The 24,870-nt window shown below is 54.2% G+C and overlaps 4 protein-coding genes across 4 annotated transcripts; 2 read left to right on the forward strand and 2 right to left on the reverse strand.

The window, feature by feature from the left end:
• Positions 1-871: 871 nt before the first annotated feature.
• On the forward strand, positions 872-3,732 carry NCS54_01055900 (MHYT domain-containing protein; the record flags this gene model as incomplete). Its single annotated transcript, XM_053155863.1, has 5 exons — positions 872-1,032; positions 1,097-1,151; positions 1,216-1,722; positions 1,775-1,960; positions 2,011-3,732. The coding sequence occupies 5 exons, from the start codon at positions 872-874 to the stop codon at positions 3,730-3,732; spliced, it is 2,631 nt and encodes an 876-aa protein (XP_053011838.1).
• A 1,579-nt stretch (positions 3,733-5,311) lies between these two features.
• NCS54_01056000 (Glycerol-3-phosphate dehydrogenase) lies at positions 5,312-7,427 on the forward strand (the record flags this gene model as incomplete). Its single annotated transcript, XM_053155864.1, has 2 exons — positions 5,312-7,211; positions 7,282-7,427. The coding sequence occupies 2 exons, from the start codon at positions 5,312-5,314 to the stop codon at positions 7,425-7,427; spliced, it is 2,046 nt and encodes a 681-aa protein (XP_053011839.1).
• A 1,792-nt stretch (positions 7,428-9,219) lies between these two features.
• NCS54_01056100 (RGS domain-containing protein) lies at positions 9,220-10,185 on the reverse strand (the record flags this gene model as incomplete). Its single annotated transcript, XM_053155865.1, has 1 exon — positions 9,220-10,185. The coding sequence occupies one exon, from the start codon at positions 10,183-10,185 to the stop codon at positions 9,220-9,222; it is 966 nt and encodes a 321-aa protein (XP_053011840.1).
• A 9,779-nt stretch (positions 10,186-19,964) lies between these two features.
• NCS54_01056200 (ULP-PROTEASE domain-containing protein) lies at positions 19,965-23,074 on the reverse strand (the record flags this gene model as incomplete). Its single annotated transcript, XM_053155866.1, has 3 exons — positions 19,965-22,321; positions 22,375-22,483; positions 22,535-23,074. The coding sequence occupies 3 exons, from the start codon at positions 23,072-23,074 to the stop codon at positions 19,965-19,967; spliced, it is 3,006 nt and encodes a 1,001-aa protein (XP_053011841.1).
• Positions 23,075-24,870: the final 1,796 nt, after the last annotated feature.

Raw genomic sequence — 24,870 nt, forward strand, 5'->3', positions numbered from 1 at the left:
CCCGCTCTCCCTGCAGCATTGTCCCAGTCCATGTTGGCCTCCCCGCTCTCAGCTCTCAACTCCCTAGTTCACTTAGCCTTGACAGGAAGGCAGAGGGAAAAAGAAAAGACTTGACAAAACGTCTGGTCCAAGGCCTTGAGTCCCAACCCCAGCCCAGGTACGTGGACCTGGCCTAGAGAGGGCTTGCATCATTGTTAGTCCACGGCGTGGACCTGGGGGGTGCTCCTTTCATCTCACAAGAAAGCACGCATCCAATTGCGCTGGCCAGACGCAGCATCTCCCAGCTCTCATCGGAGCTTTTGTCACTCCCCAGCGGAGCCACCCCGTCACCTTAGTGACTTGACGAGGTATGTTGACAGCTTTGCCGACGCCAGTTGTACGAATTCATGGCTTGATTAGTGCCCTCGCCTTGATCCAGCACCGCAGCCCTCAAGCCACGGCTGTGCTGCAACCTTGCCTCTATTGGCCAAGCCCAAGGAGAGATCGCATCTGCAGTCCAGCTCCGACGGCCCCCGATTGAGCACCAAGCCCACCACACTAGCATCCCCCCATGTACACGTCTGTTCTCTTAGTGCCAGTCACAGAGTGAGCACTCGATGTGCATCTGGCTCCCTTGGCGTAAACCCAGAGGCCCCAACTGACTGCTGGATGGGCAACCCACCTCAGGTGAATGCGAATGCGCAGTGGCTAGACCGATATGGCAAACTCCACCAGAAGCAATGCGCAAATGCCTGGTCCCTGGCATGTATGTGTCGGTTAAGAACCTCCCGTGTCCCGTCACGTCTCCTCGGGTCAAGTAAGGATCGTCTTCTTCTCTAAGCACGGCGGCAGCAACTCGCAGTTGCTCCCCCTCGGGCCACTCCTTTCCACCATGTCTGCCCAGGACCTGCTTCGTGAGTATCAGGGCCACATCGTGCCCCAGAGCTACAATGCCGGGTTTGTAGCCCTTAGCTACGTCGTCAGTCTTGTCGGTGCTGGCTCGACGCTCGAGCTCATCAACCGACGAACGGGCCTTCGGGGTCTTTTTAATCAGTACGCCTATCTCTCGACATTGTTGAGTCTGAAACCCCATTAGACAAGACATTGACCATGACAGTCTCCTACTTATGAGCTCGGCCGTTACTATGGGGGGAGTGTCCATCTGGTGTATGGTGGGTAACCGTGCTGCCTATGTTTAATCACCTACCATGACTTACCAAATCTTCCGTCTCGCAGCATTTCATCGGCAACCGAGCTATCGATCTCGCCAACGGAGAGCCGGAGATGCAGGTTGCGTACTCGAGTGGGTTTACCGCCGTCTCATTCTTCGTTCCCATCCTAGTTCTCCTGACTGCCTTCATCGCCGTCGGCACCAACAATACCGTTTCATGGTGGAGGCTTATCAGTGGTGGTGTCCTATGTGGCACTGCCGTCTGTGGAATGCACTACCTCGGCAACGCTTCCATCGATAACTATACATGCGTTTATCGACCTGTCTATGTCGTGGGATCTGCCATCATCGCCGTCGTGGCGAGCAACGTTGCCTTGGCCATGTTCTTCGTCTTCAGAGCCATGTGGGCCAACTCATGGTGGAAGAGAGTCATCTCGGCTGTGGTGCTCGCCGGTGCGGTATCAGGAATGCATTGGTGTGCCGCTGTAGGAACCCGTTACCGTTTGGTCAAGATCAAGCCTGAGGGCAATGAGCCGTCAAGGACCGCCACAGTGGTTGTGGTCATCTGCTTGGTAAGTCTATGGCTTTGCTCGACCTCGGGCTGATGTCGCTAACCTCGAAAAGTCGCTAGGAGCCTGTTTCATCATCGCAGTGTCGGCCGTCCTCAGAGCGAGAAACATGAGGAGGTCAGCCCTCCGCGCCCAGCAGATCACGCTTGCTGCCGCCATTTTCGACAAAGCAGGGAGGATCCTCGTCGACCCGGATGGATACATTCCCAGTACGGTCGTTACCGACTCCTTCTTGGAAAGGGTAAGTGTGAAGCTTCATTATACACCTAGTCCGACCGCTGACCAGCGCAGAATACCAAAGAAGGATTCAGCATCGGCCACCCCTTGTTCCATTGGATGTTCCAAGCGTCGAGAAACTGGGGCATGATCTCAAGCCTTGTTGGCGGCATGAAGCAGCATATTTCACAGCTCCCGCATACTCGTACCCACAAGGACGGGCGCCACGGCATCCAACTTGTGAGCGAGCATGGTGAGATGATCGAGGGTTATGACATGATCTTTCGAGAGCTCTTCTGCCTCGCCGCCGCCGCTCTGGCTGACCGACTTCGAGAGGACCTCGTTTCGATCGGAGTCTTGTGGGACGAGATTCTGCCCACAGGTGCGAATGGCAGACGGGCACGACCTCAACTGCGGAAGCCATCTAGTGCAGGTGTCATCACTTCGGATGGTAGCGATGCCAACGAGGACAGCCATGGCAGCCTCGACCTCGCTGAGAAGGGCGTGGGTGCCTGGCAACAAGCTTATGGACGTGGTTCTTTGATGTTTCTGGTCCACCGCAGTGGGTCTGACCGTGATTCTGAGCGATTCGTCTCGGCCGGCTATCGCTTTGCTGAGTTGCACCAGGTCAGCGACATTATCAGATCAAGCATGCAGATTCAAAGTCACGAATTCGAAACAAAACTCCGGGACATGTCGACTTACACGGGCAAGCAGAACCAGAACCTCCCAGGCGTTCATCTCGGCTTCTTCGCAATCCGAGCTCGGGTGAGCTCTGGATTCGAGGTTCTCGTTAGGAAGGGTGCACGAAACCTTCTCCCGACTATGCCCCTCCCGCTCAAGTCTCTTGAAGACTGGCACATGCATTACCTCGCAAAGTTTGATAACATACCGTTATCGAAAATTGCTCAGAGATGCAAAGAAGATTCCCAACGAAGCACTCGGGAGGCAGAATTCGCGGGACAGCTTACAGAGACCATCGAGTCTCTGCGAGAATGGATCCAGGAGCCCCTTTTCGATGATGCAGTCCTGACATCGACGACAGTTCGCATCCCTTGTCGCGGAGAAGAAGGAAGGACGGAAGCGACCATGATAGCGATGCGACTTGTGATCCCCATTCATTCGGTTCTAACCAGCCCCAACTGCGAGTTTGTACCCCTCGGTTTCTTCAAGATGCGCCAGGTGTCGGAGCAGTTCTATCAGGAGTTTGCACGGGGGGTTCATCGGGAATTCGGCCATGTTGTCAAAGCAGCAGATCGCCGTGAAGGATCCCCAGACAGCGGCGCAGGATTGTCGTCTAACCTGTGGCCTTTTGGTCGATCAGACCCTCCAAAGGGAAATCGACGGAAAGGGAAATCGATGCCAAATATTGCCGGAAGGCGAATTTCATCACCCGATTCTACAAGATCAAGCTCGACTATCAACCTCTGCCCACCTACCGACGTCAACCGAACTCGTTCGATCGATTCAACAGATGGCTCTGGAACGTATCAAGCTCGGGATGAGTCGTCTCAGACGGCACCGTCCTATGGTGGCATTATGGTGTTCCAGGAGATCACCATTGATGTTGAAGAAGGAAAAGAAGCAGGAAGGACCCAGGGCAAAGGCTCCGAAAGCTCGGATGCCATCACCATTGAGAAGACGAACTCCACGACATCTCCGGCAGCAGGCATCGAGCTGCAGTCAATGGGCCACATCGGAACCAATGTGCAAGCCGATGTAGGGGCACGCAATGGATCGGCCCATTTCGCTTCGTTTGTGGATGTCCTGTTTGCAGAGACAGTGGAGAGCCGCTGAGATGTGGAACGCGGGGTTCCAACCAGGAGTAATTTGTGCACTCGCACGCGTTGACGTGAATATCTGTATATTAGTTGCCCCTTTCGGATCTTCCTGGATTTCTCAATGGAGGATCTAGAGATGTGTTGGGCCGTTGATTGTATGGCGTTGGTTGGTTGGGGCGGATGAAATGAACGGCAATAGACGGGACCAGGATAGAAGATACCTTGTACATAACATTGGTCACGGTTCGAACCGAAATAATGGATCAGGCAATTGATGATTTTGTTGAAGACCGGAACTCCGGACAACATCAGCTGACGGGACAATATCAATGCGAGTATCCGTAAGGCTCGGAGGGTTGATGTTGCGGGGAGTTGCTTTTGCGATTTTGGGGGAGAGGCGAGGAGGAGATGGGGGAGGAGAATGGGGGTTTGGATGGACGAAGGAAGGGCTGAGTGGGACAGCTGATTGGTGGGAAAAACGCTGCCTCAACCGCAGATGCCCCCAATCTGCGTTGCATCAGCAGGCAAGTGCAGTCTACCTAGGGTACCTGTTGGATGTATGTATGTAACCACTGTCTCACCCGCCAGCCATGAGGCGTTGAAAGGTAATGAAACGGCATACGGGAAGAGGCGGATGAGCATCGGATGTATGCGAGGGACAATCCGGAGCTTGAGGGAATGAAGATGCAAGGCACAACGGCACAGTTTCCCCCATTGACAGACAACAACCTGATGCCCCCAAAGTTGAGAGCACTCAGCCGCCAGCCAACAAGGGGTCCACACATGGAAGCAAGCAAGGCAAGCGATGGGACGGGCGAGAAGCAGCCAAACCACCCCTGTCCTAGCGGATCGAATCTCCAATTCCCCTCAAACGGCACTTGTATCCATCCATGAGCCGGCGTTGGACCTCGTGATGAACAAAGAGCGTCAACGACTCCATTGTCGAGCGAGAAAAAGTACATCTTGCTAGGGATCGCCTCTCGTATGCGCAATCCAATTGGCCACATACTTTGCTGCCCGGGCCGAACGCGGGATAAAACCTTGAGGGGAAGAGCAGAGGGAAGCGCCGTTCCCACGAAGTTCCCACCTTCCCCCACAACAATTGATCCAGTGACGTACCCCCGAGTCCACCACCTACCGCAGGGCAGGCACAAGCCAGACTGAGAAGTTGCGCTCCCGGTCTTGCATGTGTCAAAGCGAAGCAGTTGACTCGACCCGAGTCGCGACTCGCGCGCATCCATCAGCTTCTCACTTTTCAGTTTCCCCCACTCTCCTTTTCATTTTCTCTCATTAGCTCTTTAGTTTCCACCTCGATTACTCTTCTTCTTTCATCTCCTTCTCCTGCTTCGCAATGCTTCGTTGGTGACGATCTTCATCATTCTTCCTCTCCTAAACCTTGGGGATTCACCCACCCTATCATCCTCCCTCGCCGAGAAACCCGCGAGCTCTCCCTAATCACTCTCGCGATATTTTGAATACCTACAGTTACCAATTGCTTTATCTGCGCCCTAGGAGCACCTGCTCTTCTCGAATCCTACACTCTCCAGCATTGTCTTGAGCTTCGGCTTCAGCTTCAGCGCGGCTTCAAGCTCGCCATGTCGCCCGCCGGCGGGGCAAGATCCGGCATCTTTCGCCGCTTCCTACTCCCCGGTGCAGTTGCTACATCCGGTGCTGTCCTACTCTACAGCTACCGGCCGCGCGATTTCACTGGACATTCGTCTCCCGCTGTTCCGCCCCCTACTTTCGGCGCAGATGGCACCTTCAAGCTTCCTCGGTTCCCCCGCGTCAAGTCGCGCAACGAACAATTAAACCACCTTCGCGAGAGCTCCCGCCCAGACGTTCAGGAGTATGATATGCTCATTATTGGAGGCGGCGCCACTGGCGCTGGTGTCGCCCTCGACGCTGCTACTCGTGGCCTCAAGGTTGCTGTGGTCGAGCGCGATGACTTCAGTAGCGGCACCAGCAGTAAGAGCACCAAGCTTGTGCACGGCGGAGTGCGCTACCTCGAAAAGGCAGTTTGGAACCTCGATTACAGTCAATACATGCTGGTCAAGGAGGCTCTCAAGGAGCGCAAGTATTTCCTCCAGACGGCCCCTCATCTGAGCTCCTGGCTGCCCATCATGCTACCCCTCGACAAGTGGTGGAAAGCACCCTACTACTGGGCTGGTACCAAGTTCTACGATTTTCTGGCTGGCAGCGAAGGCATCGAAAGCTCCTACTTCCTCACCCGCAGCAAAGCTCTTGAAGCTTTTCCTATGCTAAAGCAGACAGACCTGGTTGGCGCTCTCGTCTACTATGACGGTGCCCACAACGACTCGCGCATGAATGTTTCCATCGCCATGACTGCCGCTCTCTATGGTGCAACTGTTGTCAACCACGCCGAGGTCACGGGCCTCTTGAAGGACGATCAGGGCAAGCTCTGCGGCGCCAAGGTCAAGGATCTCGTCGCAGCCAAAAATGGTCGGCCTACGGAGGATATCACCGTCCGCGCCAAGAGTGTCATCAACTGCACTGGACCCTTTACCGACTCGATTCGCAAGATGGACGACCAAAAGTGCAAGGAAATTGTCGCCCCGGCCTCTGGAGTTCACGTCATTCTACCTGGTTACTTCAGCCCTGGAAAGATGGGTTTGATCGACCCCTCAACGTCAGATGGCCGAGTTATCTTCTTCCTCCCCTGGCAAGGCAACACCATCGCTGGTACCACCGACTCCCCATCCACCATTTCACCTAACCCCCTCCCTGATGAGAAGTCGATCGAGTGGATCTTGAGCGAGGTTAGCCACTATCTGTCTCCAGAAATCAATGTGCGCCGAGGTGATGTCCTCGCTGCCTGGTCTGGTATTCGCCCCCTGGTCAAGGATCCCAAGGCTAAAAACACGGAATCTCTGGTTCGCAACCACCTGATTGATGTGGCCCCGTCAGGCTTGCTCACCTGCGCTGGTGGTAAGTGGACAACCTACCGTCAGATGGCCGAGGAGTGTGTAGATGCTGCTATCGATGAGTTCGGACTCAAACCGAAGCCGGTTCGGGATGCTCCTCGAGTCAGCGGAACTGAGATGATTGACGACGGCGCGATCCTCAACGGTACATGCCAAACGCACAAGGTCCGCCTTGTTGGTGCTCACGGCTTCAGCAACACTCTCTTCATCCCTCTCATTCAACACTTCGGCGTTGAAACTGAGGTGGCAAAGCATCTGACTGAGTCCTATGGCGATCGTGCCTGGACTGTTGCCTCTCTCTGCAAGCTCACAGACAAGCGATTCCCTGCTCGCGGCGAGCGTATCTCCCAGCTGTATCCCTTTGTTGATGGCGAAATTCGCTACGCTGTTCGACACGAGTATGCCCAGACTGCGGTTGACGTCCTTGCCCGGCGCACACGGTTGGCGTTCCTCAATGCTCAGGCTGCTCTCGAAGCCCTGCCCAAGGTCGTGGACGTTATGACTGAGGAGCTCAAGTGGGATCGCCAGAGACAAGATCACGAGTGGAAAGAAGGTACGTGCCGTTTCGTTGTTCCCATCTGTTTCTGCCTATTGTGGGACGTCTGCTAATCTCACTCCTCTAGCTGTTGCCTACCTGGAGTCGATGGGTCTACCAAAGCCCATGCTCACAACGACGCGTAAGCAGGTCGAGCAAGGAAAGCTCGACTTTGCCAATTCTCTTGAGTGGAAGATGTATTCGCGTCACGACAAGCCATCGGAGGACGATTGAGGGGTTGCCTACAGTTGCGAGGACAGTCACATGAACAACCAACAGACGACTGGGAGGTCGATCGACTTGATGCATCATACGGAAGACGCCATGCTCGTCTCCAATAGCCACGAGGCTAGCTCTCTTGAGTCAGGCCGAGTTTAGCATCAGCAGACCTCAGTGAGAAGGCGTTGGAGGGCATCACACCGAGCATCAGTCCCTGAGACGAAGGGGTGAAAGACACCATTGAGGACGTAAAAGTATCTAATTGTTATTCAACTTGGATAGGCATTATCTTCCCCCACTGGAAAGAATAAGAAAAGGAAATCCAGACTGGATCTGAGGTGCCCATATCGCTTACCATCATCTCGAGACATTCCACAGGATGCTCAACACATGTTGTTGGCGCCACTCATACCTCCCTTGCCAAGGTTCAACTGTAGGTCACGCTACGCTTGATAAACATCTTGAGCGTAGTCTATAATCTTCACGAATGCGACAGCCGGGATAGGAAAAGTGGCGAGGCAGCTTCTTTTTGTATATTTTAGACATTACGTCTAGTCAATTCCCTCCTAACCAGAAGGGGAGGTATCAAGATGTGCCATGGCTACCTAGGCGGACAAGACTGCCTGTCTGTCCCTCTCTTTTTTTCCTTTACCTCATCCAACATGCGTAAAAAAGGCCGTATCATCGTCAGACCGGCAATCTAGGGCATCCCTTTGCGCCCGCCTGGTCGTTTATCGCCCCGTGTAAATGCAGTCTCATCGTTCCCTGAAAACCCCCAAAGAGGCCTGGTGCGTACACCCAGTGCCAAATAATCTCGCCAAAGAAGAGAAGAACCCGGCCAACCCAAACCGATAATGCTGCTCCGTGAAAACAAGAAAACAAATGTATCCACAACGCCTCGCCTGCTATACGTCGCCATGACCTTCTATGAGTATCCTGTATAATGTTCATGCATGCAACAAAGACCCAACACTGGGTAAAGCAAGAAAAAGTTGGGGAAAACAAAGCAAAGACAAGAAAAGAGCAAGACGAGGACGGTGAGCTCAAGTCAGAGAGCGCCTCAGATCGCCGTCTCGTACTTGCTCATCGAAGAGGACGAGCCAACGCGGAAAACTCGCTGAAGCAAGCTGGCTTTGCTGCCGTTGGCTCGTCGGTAGCTGAGAGTGATAGCGTCACATCCTTCGCTGGAACCCACAGAGGAACGACTGGGACAAAAGTTCCGTCGATCGAGTTCAGCGTCCCATCCGTACATGTCCTGGATAGGGGAGGCATAGCGGAATGATTCGCTGTCCAAAGTCGTTGGAGGACACGACATGTCCTCACTGCTATGGACGGGACTTGGTAGGTAATTAGACACGTCGCTCAAGGGTGTCGAACAAAACATTATGCTTTCTTGATCGCTGTCCGCTGCGAGCGAAGAGGCTGAAAGTGATGCCACAAGGGGGCCAGAATGGTAGTAAGAGGCTGGTGCCTTGTGTTCTTGTCCCTTACATGCAGGTGTGCTTGTTGGCTGCAAGGAAGCCATCGGCTCCGAAGACTTGGGAGTTCGTCTTCTCATCCTGATATTCTTCTGGACAAGAGTTGTTTTCCCACAGCTTCGAGCAGATTCCGGTCTTGCGGCCGTGCCGTCCCTAGAACCACCATCTTGTCTGAGGTCAGGGTTGCGGTTCCAACCGAGGTCTGTCTGGATGGAGCCAGGCAGTAGGTGACCAGGGTGCGAGCTTTCTGGCCTCTGGTCCTCTTGCGAGTCCTCATCGGTCCAGTCAGCTTGGTTGGGCGATTCAGGTAACGACACGACCTGTGACCCTCATAAGGAGTCGTGATGCAGGTGAAGGCCTTCCGGAGCAGGGTGAGATGATGTTGGGGTAGAGCGAGTCCTTGAGCTTTTTCTGTTGAAGCCCAACTTGGCACCCATCTTCTTCCAGCCTTTGTTGTGTGCAGCCACAGCACGCTGAAGACCCCCAGGAGAGGTGGTGAAGCCCCATTCTGAGATGGGCGGGGTTGTCGGGGGAGTCATTGGCTCCATGCCAGGAGGAGAGTTGCAGTCGCTATCGTCGGTCATGGAGTCAGACTCAATATGGTGCATCGAATTCATCGATCGGACTGGCGCGCCCATGCGGCTGTTGCTGTTGGAAGATCGTCGGGATCCACGGGCATGTTCATCTGAAGGTCCATCAAACTGCATGGGAGCTACAGACTGGAGGAAGGGGACCAGTAATGAGTCGTTCATAAGTTCATAGAGAATCCGACCTGTTTCAGCCAACTGTGATGGATGCGGGGGAGCAGGGCCGCAAGGAAGGTTGAGCAGCTCGTCACGGATGCGAGCGGGGATGTTGACCTCCCTCGGGGCGCACGGGATGATGTAGACTTGCATAAGCTTCTCCCATAAAGCACAAACACGATCGTGGTTCTCTTGAGTTGGGTTCGGGTTATCGGTAATCATCTCGTTGTAGATGGCGGTATAGCGTTGAGAGTCGAGGGTGAATTCAAGGCTCTCCATGCAGTGGTTGTTAGAGAGGTAAGCCATAAAGGCAGTAAGGGTCCATGGTGGTGAGGCGACATCGAGGAGGATTTCGGCCAAGGATGGCGGTCGGGAGCCTAAGGCGCCGTTGGGTGTTGAAGTACCGGACATGAAGGCCTCGCTCATAGGCCTCGAAGGAGCGGAATCGACATCGAAGAAGTCCTCAAAAGCGGAGGAGGGCTGGGGGGATGGCGGCGGTAGAGTGGGACTCAGGCACTCAGGAGATTGCCTCCGCGAACGCGACAAGCCCATCTTTCTAGGGTTGGGGCGCTCTGGTGCGTCCCAAGCCGTGTAGCAGAATAGTGAAAAGATCAGGTAGAAGAAAGAATCGAAGTTCTGAAGCGTTTATGAGGGAGGGGGCCGGTCCAAGTAATATGGATGCGAACGGAGTGGAGAAGGAGGTGTCGGCCGAAGCGGGTAATCGATGTCTGACGCAGTTAGACTGGCGTAGATGTTGATATGCTAGAGGCAGAAAGAGGCGCCCAGTCTAGAAGTAGGGCTGCCGCAGGGACGATAAGGCCAGGGGAGCGCCTGTCGATGTAGATCCAGGAGGAGTATGCTCAAAGGCGGCCGCAATGGTGACGACAGATATGTGGAGGAAGGTGGCTTTGTTAAGGCGTCAATCCGCACCACAAGGAACCAAAATTGGGTTTAGAGGGTTCCAACAACGAGGGTCCAGGGACGAATCGCGGAACAAAGGAGCGAAATGTCCTTACGGACAGGACGGGGAGCGGAATTGGTGATGGGACGAGATGGCAAAGTAGCTGTCTAGGGGTTGGCCGGCGTGACGTTTGGAGGGCTATCAGTCCCGAAGCGGTGATGGCGCAAGGTCGGGTCGAGGCCGTCGAACTTGAGGTGCCGAGGTTGCTAGGAGGTCCCAAGGGACTGGAATGCGATGGTCGTGGAAGCCGCGAGCCAGTGAATGGAGTCGGTGGGCGGCGGGACAAGTCGCAGACGGATCGCGGATGGTGGGTTATGCCAGAGGCTTGGCATGAACCAGAGAGGATCGAGAGGAGCGAGAATGTCAAGGTTGGACGAAGACGACGAGAGTTTAGTGGCGTGGAGTCGGTCGTGCGTCTATCGAGCGGACAGGCGAATGTCTGGAGCGAGAGCCCTGGCTGGGAAAAAGAGACACAGTCGATGTCAGGAATGCGGACCTGGGGAGTCCAAAGTGTAATAACGGTCCAGACCCAAGGTGAAGGCGGACGTGAAGGACAAAAGAGCGTGGGCGCGGCGGGCGTATGCACGGCGTCGGAGGAGCGCTAAGGTTCAGTCGAGGGCGGCAGATCTGCTGGCTGGTTGGCTGCTTTGTCCTGATTTAGGTTTTGGGATCTTCGGAGGAGAGGGAGGGGAAAGTAGTTTACAGTTGAAGCGTGGAGCGATGCGATCAGGTATGTTGATGATGCGTTTATCGCCTGGGAGACAATTGCGATGAGAATGAGACACGCAATGTTGATGAATGTGCCTGATGATCGAGAGCGAAGCTGTAGAGGCTGTGTGTGTCGTCACTCGTGATTTGCGGGAACAGACCCAGAAAAAGGAAGGCGACCAGAATGGGTGACGGGGGTTGGGGCCGAGCTTGTTTTAAACAGAAGACACCCGATGGGAATTTTTTTTCTTCGCCTTTTTTCCTCACCATTGGTGAATGAGGAGAAGCCAGACGGGACAGAAAGAAGCCAAGGGTGGAGGTGGATGTGGAGATGAAGAGGACGGGATACACAGGACAGGCCCAGGATAGGTAGGAGTAGGAGTCAGTGGATAGGTAGGTGTGTGTTTAACCAAAACGACGTCAACAACAGGCAAGAGGGAGGGACGGCAGGTGCGAGTGGAGGGTACGATTGCAGCGGAGGGAGCGAGGAAACCAGACGATCGGGAGACAACCGGGTTACCATAAGGGACGGAAGGTACGACCACGGCGTGCACGGGGTGCGGGCATGTGCCAAGCCTACGTAAGAACAACCCGCAAAGAAGGGAAGGGGAGCAAAAAAAAAGTCGATTAAACCCAGACGCGACCGGAAACAGAGGGACCAGACAGAGACAGCCTGCCAGGTGGAGGTGGAGGCGGAGGCGGCGGCGGCGAACGGTGGCGGCGACAACGACGACGATGGAAGGTGCAAGGAAGGGAAGGGCCAGCCAAGCCAACCCCGACACAGCCAATAGAACCCACGAACCATCTAAGCCACGATGGTCGGCATGACTCCACACAGATCAAATTCATTGCATTGCACGGGATGGATCTCCATACGTAAGGTACGTACCCCTGTCGAGCATCCCGTCGGCACAGGTTTGGCTGCACAGGCTGATTGCTTGGCTCGCGAGGGCTGGTGACTGTCAGGACCCAGCAGGGGTCACACAACAGCTTGCTCCATTATGGGTACTTGAACAAGGGTTCGGTTCGCAGCCTGGTGCTTGAGGGGGGTGAGGAAGGCATCCACTGGTCCTTTTTGTGCTCTTTTCTTTGACCAGGAAGACACACACCAAAGAGTGTGCCACTACTACGGTGTAAGGCTTCCTCGATTGGTAAAGGGGTAGTCTATTCAATGCCTCTCCAGACAGCCAACGGCAGTGCCCGGGTACGTGTCCCGTTCTCTCTTGCTCCCGTCTCAGCGGGGAATTCGGTCACTGGGGTGAGATCTAAGTGGGTGATGGATAGCAGGCTCGCAGAATTCCTCAATTCATCACATCATTCAACGTTGACGGAAAAGCCTAACAACCTGACGACGCGGAGGAGAACGGAGGGCATCGCTTCTGATTCAGGCACGTGGCTGAATTGACTTGGGCCATGATGGCTCGTGAAGGGGAAAAAAGTTCTGTCAATCCCGGACGAATATCTTCAGTCAGGCAAGTCACGGACAACGCCGAGAGCTATGTTGGTGCTCGTGCGATTATGTAAGGCGCCTATACAACAACAGGTAAGGCTCGAGCGCTGGCAGGTCCGAGGCGAGTGTGGCGAATCAGTATGGCCGGACCGTGACGCAGCCAAGGACGAAACAAGCAGCACGAGAAAAAACAGACGTGTAAGCAGTCAACGGGCAAGAGGAACAAGATAAAACCACGACGATGCCATGGAGACAGGCGATCATTGATGCTCCACACGATATGCAAACATGCATGCCTTCCTTGGAGCGATGTCGTCTGTCTCGTCCTACGGGAATACGATCGGGCACCACGTTGATCCCACAAGGGTTCGTTCGTCAAGCCAGCCCGGCGAAGCCACTTACTTGGTGGGCCTGAAGAGAGCATGACACAGAAAGGGTGAGATTCAGAACAAGGCCATGACAAGGAAAACGACAGGGACTGGCAGTGGATATGGTCAACTAGAAGGACACTAGAAGGACGCGAAGGGGGCCAATAGTGGAGGCCGACTGGAGCAGGCTGCGAGTCCCAGTTCCTGGGCTGAATGAAGTTTGCTCATCCCGCTCTTGTTGCAGTCCTTGTCTTAGACTGTTTGTCTCGCTATCGTCCAGCGCATTCTCCCAATCCTCCCTTTTCGTCGCCATGGAAGCCCGAAAGCCACCCAAGAGGCCTGAGTAACATGGACGGGAGATCGAGCTGCACGGGAGATGGTGTGGGGGCTAGTGGTAACCAGAACCAATCCAATTCGAAGAAGTCCAAGGAAGGGCGCGTTCCCCGCACGCTCTCACCCCAATTGCCCTTTTGTAATCTGAGTGAACCAGGGATTCAGCAACATTTGCAGATAAACGCCGCCTTAGTTGACACCCCAAAGGTAGGTAGCGTGCGTACGTGGGCCGTGTAGCAATTGGCACAGTCAACCGCGCAGTCGCCCTCTGCTTAGCAACGTCGACGTATGTAATCAGGGAGTCGGGTCATTCTTAACTCAACTTGCATCTGAAAAGAGTTGATGGCGTTCACGAGACGCACATATACACACGTCAGAGAGCTGCACGTCCAAAAGACCCTCCATCTCCAGGTGGTCCCAACTCGGAAATAGGAGATTTTCACTTAGTTAGCCTGCGATCTTCAAGTCCCAAGATCGTCATCGACCGCTAGGTGTCTTTTCGGGCAGGAACACTGCGTCACGCCTGCACCGCAGCGCTATCCTCACGTGCAAAGGGACGATCATGTTCCCCTTTCAATAACATCATCTCCTGTGTCTCAACCTAATGGTACGCTGCGACAAATCAAACACCATCTACCAGGCCTACATGCTGCCACGGCCATAGCACAGCCAGCGCCCTTTCATCATTGCCGTCACCACTCCTTCCTTTCCGTCAAAGACATGGGAGCCTCCGGCCCAATAACCTCTACAGCCACCAGCCATAGACACTCGCACCGGCCAAAACCACAGGACGATGAGGCCGTTGAACCCTGGGGAAAGGTTGCTCGTTTTGCTCGGCACAATCTCAGCTTGTCATCGTTAGCCGCCGCCGCCGCCGCCCTCCTTCTCTTGTCTCGGCTTGGCGCTGTTTTCCTGCCATCTCCGCCCGATCACAGCACCACGCCTGTTTTTCTGCGTCCTAACCAAGCATCCCGTGGACCTGCGCTGCTCAGGTCCATCATGGCGCCAAGTGGCACCCTCCAGGAACCTCTCAGGGGTGGGCCTCGCAGTCATGGGCCCCTTGCCGTGCACCGCGAGGCCGAGACAGCACGAATAGCGACGCGCCGTGACTGGGCCCCCGGCCCCCAAACCATCTTGGCTTTGCCGCTAGAGGACGGTAGCTCGGCCGATCGCGATGAGCACTAGGGATGTTTCCTGGCCCTCCCCTGTCGTACCATTCCCACCTCTCGCTGAACCTGACTGGCTGCGTCGTCTCTGATCTCTCGTGAGGAGAAGATGGGCAACGTCCGCTTCTCCAAGCGGGCTAAAGGGCACTTCTCCAATGTGGGCGCCTCCTCTGGGCACTCAGCGCCTCGTTAACCATCAATCTGGTCCCGGGACATTGGGGGAGTGGATGCGACTGCTTACAGCTCGTCATCCCATCCCATCCTTTCCAGCTGTTTGGGTTTGCGGCGTCGCAAGTCAGCGAGTACACCACTCACACGGAAGGGGAAACCAGTCAGCTACATCATCTGTCGTCGCCTTGGTGATAATGCATTGCGCACCAGGATGGCAACCCACAATATCCTGTACTCCGTAATTCGTCAACCCCTGGAAATGACGGTGAAGGACGGTGAACAGCTCGGCGCGTCCCGTCACCCGGTGGCCGATTTCGCTCCGAACCGCAACAGGCCCATACATCGAATCGCGTATCACAACCATCACTACATGTCTCTGTGAGTTGCCGAGCCGTTCAAAACCCATGCAACTGCAGACCTCTTGCTAGCCTCAAATCTCTCCATTGAAACAACCAATTGCGACAGCGACAGCCAGGTGTGCGAACACGTTGGAGAATCGCCCAGGGACGACACAGCAAACACCATGAATAACCGCGCTTAGGCGAGCGATTGCGGCATCAGATGGGTCTCGAATCGAACAATTCTTAGCAACAGAATCTCTCCCATCCCTGCCATAGCAATCTTTCCATGGGCCCAAATATGTGTCATAGCGGCAAGCGACTAGGCCGTCTCTCTCCACCTTCCCCTTCACCACCTCAACTCCAGCAAACACCTTGAAAGGCTTGGACTGAGAGGACGGGGTCGCTGGGTGCTGTCGGGATCGCGGCGACTGTCCACCCAATGGTCGCAGACCGGTGGCCCAAGTCCGTTGCCGTTCCATGTCTGATCTCATGATGGGCGTGAAGTCGTGCATCCATGGCTGCCCCATCAACCCACAACACTGACTGGGCCGGTTACTGGAATCCATGTTTCAAGAAGCCGCAGTGTGCCGCAGTGTCGAAGCACGCGATGAAGCTTTTCTTGACACCACCTAAGCTTTCTCCTGTCGATGGTTTCCACCAGGATCGGCACTTGTCGGTGAGGCTCTTACCGAGCTCACCACCACACCTGATCCAATTGTGGCGCGATATAGCCCAGAGGATGCTCTTGGCCGCAGGGGGCTACAATATGGATAAGGTGATGATACACTATTCCCGGCAAAGTGAGTAGCTGGCCCAGGACGAGAACCCAGTTACACGACTGACGTAAGATAGCCTCAACCTTGACGGTTTGATCAGTGTCGATCCACTGGCAAGACAATGGAATCGACAATTGCAACCTCATAAACTGCCAATTGCTCCTGCAATTCCTTGTTCCACATGTTGGAGGCACAGGGCAAAGAATGTGAACAGTGTGTTGGAATGGACCATGCCGTCATCCCATCCTTCAACTTGGATCAAGCAAACGGTTTCCGGTGTGACAAGGCCATCACAAAGTGACACAGGGCTGAGACCAGGCCTTCTCATCCAGGATAGTCTTGCCGATCGTCGATTCGCAAACGGGCAGGATGGTGACTTTGGAAAGAAACCCACACACACCAACACACACCTGTCATGTGCCCAAGTTTCATTTCCGGATGACAGCTCTCGGTCCTATGATTTGACTGGTCCGGGATTTCGTTCTAACTTTGGTGGATCAGGGTCTCGTTTGCCATATGAAAGGCTGCCTTACATACCGGAGACCGGCTCCTCTTTGGATTAAGCTCGAGTTGCATGCTTGAGCGGACAGCCAGCCACTCGTCTGGAGGACGACAAGTCGGATTGGATATCGAAAACTGCCTTGACGCAGCATGCGCCGACCTGGCCAAGCCGCCCGGGCTGCCAAGGACGGCAGGAGAGGCGAAGGGTTGTCTGGTGAGGTGATACATACAGCAGCCAGGCTGTACCAGTCAGCATCCGAGCATCCCAGCCACAGTACAGGACTTCATTCCTCAACCGCGGTCGATCTCTCGGGATGCCCTGGCAGTGGTGTACCGGACGGGAGCAGCAGTCCCGTATAGCTGGCAGGTCTAGAAAGACCGAGGCCCTGTGTGCAACGACGGGTTGAAGGTGCCAGGGGTCTAGGCATGCAAGCCGTGCTTGCTTGCCAGCTCTTGCAACGGGCCGTGGGTTGTTGGTTGGCTCTCTCGCAACCTCGGGTCTTGTACGACGTATCAAACCCGAGCAGCATCAGCATCACACAACCAAGCACAGGCCACAACAATAGGACCACGGCGCCTTGTTGGGAGTGCCACGACAAACCAATGGCTGCCCCTGGACCCATCTCACCGTTCTTGGTCAGATTGACTTGTTCTGGAAGCCTGATGGAAGCCTAATAGAAGCCTTGTCGGAATCCTTCTAGAAGCAATCACCCGAGTGGCGTTCTGTTCTAGAAGCTTTCCCGATCTGGCAAAAGGAGCCAGTTGGCCGTTGACACGGACCACACCACCCCTACCCTACTTCATGCCCTTGTGTTTTAACCCCTTGTCGGGTGGTGCTGGTGACACCACTCGACAACCGTTTCGTTCGCTCATCCAACCGGCCTTGCCGTGTCTCCATCGCCTCACCACCAAACCACGGAGACGACTGAGAAAAAAAAAATCCTGCCACAATCATCCTACGCGGCGCCGACAAGACCCGGTTGTTCTCGCGGTAGTTCTGTCAGAGACCCTCCACGGACCCAGATTCAGCCAATTCCGATGTGATCTTCTCCGCGTGTTCTAGAAGACTTTTTTTTTAACGCCCGGGGCTTTTTTGGAACTATTGGTTTTTTTTCTCTCTCTCTTCCTCGGCATATCCATACGGACGCCGCTTGTCTCCATTCTGCGACACAACTGACTTCGTGTCCAGCTGTTAGCCCACTACCGTGACGGTCCGCGACCCGACGGACGGGACAAGCAGGCGGCAAGCCAGGGAGGGATGCAGTCAGAACCGGATACAGACGCCAACGGAGGGGGGTTTTCTGACAGGTGCCTGTCGAGAAGGCATCTAGCACTGCTGGCATGGAAGCTAGGCGACCCCATGGCGCGCCAGGTCCGCGCAACATTTGGTTCCCATCCCTTGGGGTCACCGTTACGATCTCGGCGCATCGGCAGATGGATTCAGGGATCGGCGATGGCGGTCGACGGTTGCCCAGGAGCTTGGGTCCTGACAATGGCTCAGCATCTTGAGACTCAGCTCTTGAGGGTATACCCACGAGTCGGCCAGGCCGGCAAGGGCCTGCTTGAGTCGTCCACACCCACCCCATCGCAACAAACTTGGGCAAACTTCCAATCTCCGACATGATGAGCCATCTTTCGCCCGTGCCCCCATTGAGCACCCACCACGGAACGATCCCGCTCACATAGTAGTCGTCTAGAAGCGCTCTGCCCTCTTCAAGATGGTGTGTGATTGGAGGGCGGTACCGAGATACAGATGGCTTTGTCGCCTCGCTCCTTGTGTTCCTGTCCCTGGTGGCAAACTTGCAGTTCATGCCGAAGAGCAGTTCGCAACTCAGAACGTTTTCGGGTGGACATTTGGTGCCACAATGCCTTATTTGCGGAGCCATATTCGACAACTAACACGGGTGAACTAACATGTAACTTGGCAAGCAAACAAGCATTGGCGCAATCCACGAGATGGGTTGTCGGAACACGAGAGACAAACTTTTCATCCAACATTTGACGGCTTGAGAGGGAAGACCCAACCAGTTGCTCTAGTACAGCCTCTCAGCTCCTCAGGGGTCTTGGCTTCACAAGAACCCGTTCCCCTGGCACTGGCACCATACAAACTTTTGGCTCTTTGACGCCGTGAAGCCTTCAACAGTCTGGCCCTTGGCCCAGTCCCCTCCCCTCACTGTCTTCCCTTCTGGAAGCAACTGTCGAACTTTCTCGAAAATGACTTTTATTCTCCACCTCTCCACCAACGTCACTGGACCTCCCCCGTATCAAGCCCCGTTCGCCAAAGGCATTCCTGGCCTTCTAATGTCCGAATGCCTTGCAAACTCTTGAACCGTGCTGGCTTCGTAGTCAATGGCTCACCTTGATGATGGCCGGCCTGTGTCTCTTGTCTTTACCTTTGTGTCTCGGCAGCGGTGCCGGTTATCAGCTCCGTCCCAAGACGAAGCCAAGAAACTATCTTCTTTGTTCCTTTCAGGAGAGGGGGCGGGCCAGTTATCCACCAACATCAGACGAGCACGTCTTATTACATACACACGAGTTAATTCCAGCAGACTAACCCCAGCACATGCATCGAAATGGGAGAAGAGACAAGAAGAAACCTCCGACCTCAACAATCCCATCCTTGGCGCATCCTGTTCACGGTCAGGGACCCGCGTGCCACCGCTGCTATCCACTTATGGGAAGACACTCATCCCGGGAACAAAACCCGCTGGTCCTTTGAGGCTCTTCACTGCCTCATACCTCGCTTACGCGGAGCATGACAGGTCCCTGGGTTGTCTCTCTGTGTACGTAACGGAATGAGTAATTCCCCGCCAACCATGGTCATGGGTGTTGGCTCGTGGGCATGCGGCTCCTTTGTTTCAAGACGTTGCTATGCCTGCGTCAAGGATGAATGGATGTTGTTGGAGGGTGCAGATAGCTTACCACCGTCTAGGTATCTAGAGTCGGTGCTTTGGCGCGTGGTATGCCTTGCCCCGAGGTAGGCTATCGCGTATCTTGTTGTCCATGTGCCCAAAGACGCCATATCACGACAGGCTGTTGGTGACGGCTTCAGCGCGCTTCAGCTATGACGAATCGTAATTGATAGCGCCAATGACAACAAGGAAAGGGCACGGGAAGACATCACACGAGATATGCAGCCAAGAAATTCGTCAACAGCTGAATTCTGTATTCAAGCTCTCTCTCTCTCTGTCTCTCTCTGCTACTGGGGGACCAGATCCAACCACTCATCCACTCTCTTGGCCTCTGCCTCTCTCTCGTTTGATACAGACAGAATCTCAAAACTGTACTGTTGTCCCCCCATGCCGACCCCTTGTCAACACATTCAAACAACATGCTCAAGCCATCCCTGGCGAGCTTTTCCTCTCTCATGCAATCCATCTCATCCAGGAAAAAAGAAAAAAAAAAATATAAACGCCAAAGTTATGCAACTGTCTGCTCGTGGTATCGTCCCAAAACACCAAGTACCATCCAACAGAGACCATCGCACTGTGCCTCGAAACGCCTGCTTAAGTCATACAGTAATAAGCCATGATGGACTGTAAACCAATGATCGATACTAATATACTCGTAAATCGAATTCTCCCTTGAAGCCGCCGTTGAGTAGCATACATGCGATGCGGATCCGCTGCGCAGGCATGTCGCTTGCCGTGTAGGAGTCGACGGGGCTGAGGCCCAGAGCGACGCACATGGCGTTTGTGATGGTGTGCACTCCGCAGTCATGGCCGTTATTCTGCAATGGAGCCTCGTGGAAGATCACCTTCCATTCATCCTTAATGAACTTCTCCTCCAAAACGTCCTTGAGCCATGCCACGGCGAGGTTGGTATAGGCTGGATTGCCTCGCGAATTCAACGAGTCCATATGAGCCACAGTCCGCTTTGATGGGCGGACAACAAGCAGCGTCCAGTGAGCGCGCTCGCATATGGGTAGTAGGATGGTGTCGACATCAAGGAAGTTCCTCTTCTCAACTCCGTATCTCCGAAGGGTTCGCTGAGTTCGTGCTACTCCCTGGTCCTGTAGTCTCTTGAAGAAGAATGACGACATGGTCAAACACTTGCGGGTGGCTCTCTTGACATCCTTAATGCCAGCAGCCGAGTTGATGGCTTGGTCGAGCCACATGAGAGATCCGTTGACGATCTCGTCGTTGAGCCATTCTGTGGAAGAAACCACCTTGGCAAAGTCGTGGCGACGTAAATCAACTCCCTCAATCGTCTTTGCGAGGGTAGTTGTAGCGGCGGCACGGAGCGTGTCCTGTGCCCTTGTCTGCCATGATGCAGATACGGGTGTAACAAAAGGTTGGATGGGCATCCGTAGTCCACCAGATCGAGCAAGGCGTTCCTCAAGCTCCTTTCGAGCCTTTTCCTCGGCCTCTCGCCTCGCCGCCTCGGCTGCCTGGCGTGCCTCTTCGGCAGCCTTCAACGCAGCCTGCTCTTTCTGGAATTCTATTCCCGCCCTTGAATCATCACTAATTTCAAGCAGCTTGAGCGAAGGGAGGGCAAATAGCTCATTGATACGAGCAGTAGGGTCAAGTCCATCTTTCTCTTCAAGACGACAAAATGTAGGGAGGATGCGGTCTTGGGATGGCTCCTTGCTTGGGACAGATGGGAGGTTGAGCCATCTACGCGCCCAGGCGGGTCGATTTTCTTGGAATTCTTCGGAGGGCGCAACTGGCTCTCCTTTTTGGTCGTGTCTAATACGCTTAGGAACATCAAGTCCCATGTGTGTCCGTTGTCGGGGACTGTGAGTAGAATCGGTGAAGCGCACAGACTTGGGTGGGCGCGTTATTCCCAGCCGCTTGGGTGTGACCTTGGAAGAGTGCTTCCTTCGGTTTCGCAAAATCGACTTGAGAGATCCCACCTCCTTTGCAGTGAGGGGAACCTTGGGTTCAAAGTCGGTGATGTAGGAGTCCTTGATTGCACGATGCTCCTCACTGTCTTCGTAGAAGGTCGATCTGTAGTCCTCGGATGTTATCCGGTCAATAGTCTTCTTGACAATGTCTGTGCGAATGAAGTCGGTCTTTGAGAAATTGGGACGAGGGATGACGGGTGGTGTAAACTCGGGCTGAGGTGGCTCAGCCTTAATCGGCTCTCTGGGGGTTTCTTCAATAGAGGGCGTAGTTGGTGCTTCGACAGGCTCCTTAAGCTCATCAAAATCGGGGAAAGACCCCGGGAGTAGAAGATGTGTGTCCAAATCAGTTCGTGGAGGCGGGGGGAACGTAGCCTGAAGCCTGTCACGATAATCCTTGGAGAGAACGTAGCTTGGGGCCGGAATGTTGCGAATGATGGCCTCGAGATCAAGTATGATGGTGTTCAGGAAAGCCCGAGATACCATGGCTTCGAGTTCGTTGTGCTTCTGCAGGATATCCTTGCAAATGACAGGAAGTGCTGGGGCAGACAAGAAGTTCTTGATCGAGGTCATATTCTCGATAGCGGTCGGGGAGAGTTTGTAGTCGAGAGCGGTAGGAACAGTCTCGTTGCCGTCTCGGATTTTGACGATGATGCCAATTTCGTAGATGCTGTCCAGGAATTCGAAAGCCCGCTTGAATTGCAGGGCGAAGAGTTCGCAAAGGTCGTGGCCTTCGCCATTACTCAACATGGCACGGTCGCTCGCATTGTCAGCCAGAAAGATGCGCAGGGGTTCCAGTTCTTTGTTCGCGTCTGCCCGACTTCCCTTAGAAAGACAGTCCCAGACTCTGGCGATAGCTCTGACAAAGAGTTTGTATTCGTCCATCAAGGCGCCCAGACCATCGCGATCAACCCATCGCAATCCATCAACGTCAGGGGTAACATCGCCGCGAGCGCCGCTCTGAGATTTGCCCTCATCTTGGTCGCTGCTGATCTTGATACGCTTGTTGGTAACTTGTTTGTCGTTCAAATAGGAGCGAAACTCGGCGACTCGATACGACTGAGGATTGACTACAACACGGGTCAGCACATGCCTGAGAGTCGAGTCAGAGGTGATGGCATACTTATCCTGCCAATCTTGTCTCCCAGGCCGGAAACGGCCGAATAAATGCTGGATATCATCCTGGTAAGGGATCGGGGGCCTGGTAGAAACCCGAGCATACGGTATGAGTTCTGCCAAGCTTGTCAGTAACGAGTCAAACATAATAGAAAGGAAGGAATTACATGGGCCTGTTGGCCAGGTTCCACGTTGGGAACGGTCTCGCCTTCTCGAATAGTAACAATCGGGTGGGAAGTGTCTGCGATGCCGTTGACTGCGGCAACAAGTTCGATTTCGGTGTCTTCGGCGTGGCGCTTGCGGGTTTGGATGCCATTGACAACAACCAAGTTTGGGTCAGAAACAGCAGGATTCGCGGGAGACGCGGGAGTGTTGGGCGCTTTTGGCGATGGGCGAGGCGGAAGATTGAATGGGATCGGAGAGTCGGTGACACCAAATCTGGCGCGAACTGTGGGATCGGCGAGTGTATCGGCGCGAGGTATCGGGCTGTTGATCTGAAGGCGACTATTGGGCCGTCTGATGCGTCTGGGTGGTGTGATGGGTGGCGGTGTTGGTTCCTGAGGAGCTGAGGGCGTCTGCTTAGAAGCAGCCCTAGAGCGACGTTGCTTTGGAAGGATGGGATGTTTCCGAAGCCACGCAGGTCTTGGGCAGCCGTTAATGTCAGCGGAGTTGTGGACGACAGCACGAACGTATGGTGAAAAAGACATGATGAATGTGCGACGAAGACAGGCGCAAAAATGGAAAGTGTGAAGTGAAGAGTGAATCAAGAAATGAAGTGAAGAGAAGTGAAAGCTGGTTTGACGAAAGCAGGAGCGAATCCCCAAATCAGTGAAGATGACAGAGGGCAGCTTCCGAATCGTAGGCAAAGCGAGTCTGAAGAGAAGAGAAGATTGTTGGGATGCAGTCGCGGACGGCAACAAAGGCAAGAGCAAACAAAGCTGCAGGTGCTTGACAGTGGTTGACAGTGCAATGCAGTGGCGAGAGCAAAAAGTGTAGTGACTCGAACGAGAAGCAGCGAATAAGCCAGAGCGGGTTATCTTACGAGAATCGAAGTTGATTTGGATGCGAAAGCGCAATGATGGTTAATCGAAGCTGCGGTTGCTGAGGATGAAGGAGAGAGGAGAAGCAGGAGGGGAGGTCGAGGCGCGTCGACCAAGTTAACCTCGCCCGCGCGAGGACGCGCCGACGGGATCAGTCAATAATAATGACGTGTATGATTCGCTGAGCATTTAATGCTCTGGTATTGCTCGATTCGGGTACGTTGAGGTCATGGCGTGTGTCGTCGGGGCGCTGCAGTCGCTGGAGAGGTCGCTTGTAAGGTGAAAGAATAGCGAAGCTTCAGTGAAGTTTGCGTTTGGTAGTTGCGCAGCACCGCTGGCAGCTCGAGCGGGGCCAATGTGGCGCTCATGGGCAATTATCATTGGTCGGGTCTGCAGAGTTGCGCCAGCCTTAAGTTCCGATTTTTCCATTGGTCAATCATTCGACCCCAGAACGGACAGTACGTACCTACCTGATCTACTGATCTTCGGGCCCTCGCGCTGTCGGGGTCTCCAAGAGAGGCAGTCATCTCTTTGAGTGCGCGAAGGCTCCCAACGCGTACCGGACCCACTTTTTCTCACGTAATGACGAGGGTACGGGCGGGGTACGGGAAGGTCTCTCAGAAAGGAATTACAGCCAAAACACCATAGAAATCATTTTGAAGAGACCTATGACTTCTTAATCAATTCCCGGCGAGGCACTTAACGCCTCTGATTCAAGTAGCTATATCATAGAGGAAAATAGCCGCCGCGAGTAGCCCAACGATATTACGTGCCGGCCGGTCTTTAGCCCGGCCACAACCTGCGGGGCTTACTTCCTTCTAATGGAGATGCCTTTACGCGACTTTGAGGTTAAGCCACTGCCCCATACGCCCCTACAGCTCTTCTAGCTCTTCCTACCTTATTCCTTAGTTAAAAGATGGGTCTAATATACTAATAGCTGGGTTGTAAGCCTGCTCCGAGACCGTTAGTTACGCCTGGCAGCCCGGCTTAGAGGCTGGTATGATACCTCCGTCGCCGAGGTATATATATAGCTTGCTATCCTGATTTATATAGGAATTCATAAGGAACTAAGGCTCCGCGCCTATTAGGAGACTTCTTATCGGGGGCATTAAGGCCCTGACTACTTAATTATTTGATATATGACGTTCGATAGGTTCTAGCTTCTTTAATGGCACCTATGAGTCTTTAACCTATTCAACCTCGCTGATGTAGGCCTTCTGAAGGTCTTTAAGGCCGTGGATGACTAGTCTGAGTACCTATAAGCGGCGTCTCTCGAGCTATGGAGCCTGGGCATAAATATCGCTATGGATGAGTATATGACCCGCTTCATAGGGAGGTTATATAAGATAATGAAGGTCCTAAATAAACCTATGCCTCTCGGCTTTAAGACCTGGGTTGTGGCCTAGAAGGGCTTCTTCCTATGGTGGATTTGGCATTAGCTGAAGAAGAGATATGGACCTGTT

The sequence above is a fragment of the Fusarium falciforme genome, chromosome 8 (genome assembly GCF_026873545.1).
Source record: "Fusarium falciforme chromosome 8, complete sequence".
Classification (NCBI taxonomy): domain Eukaryota; kingdom Fungi; phylum Ascomycota; class Sordariomycetes; order Hypocreales; family Nectriaceae; genus Fusarium; species Fusarium falciforme.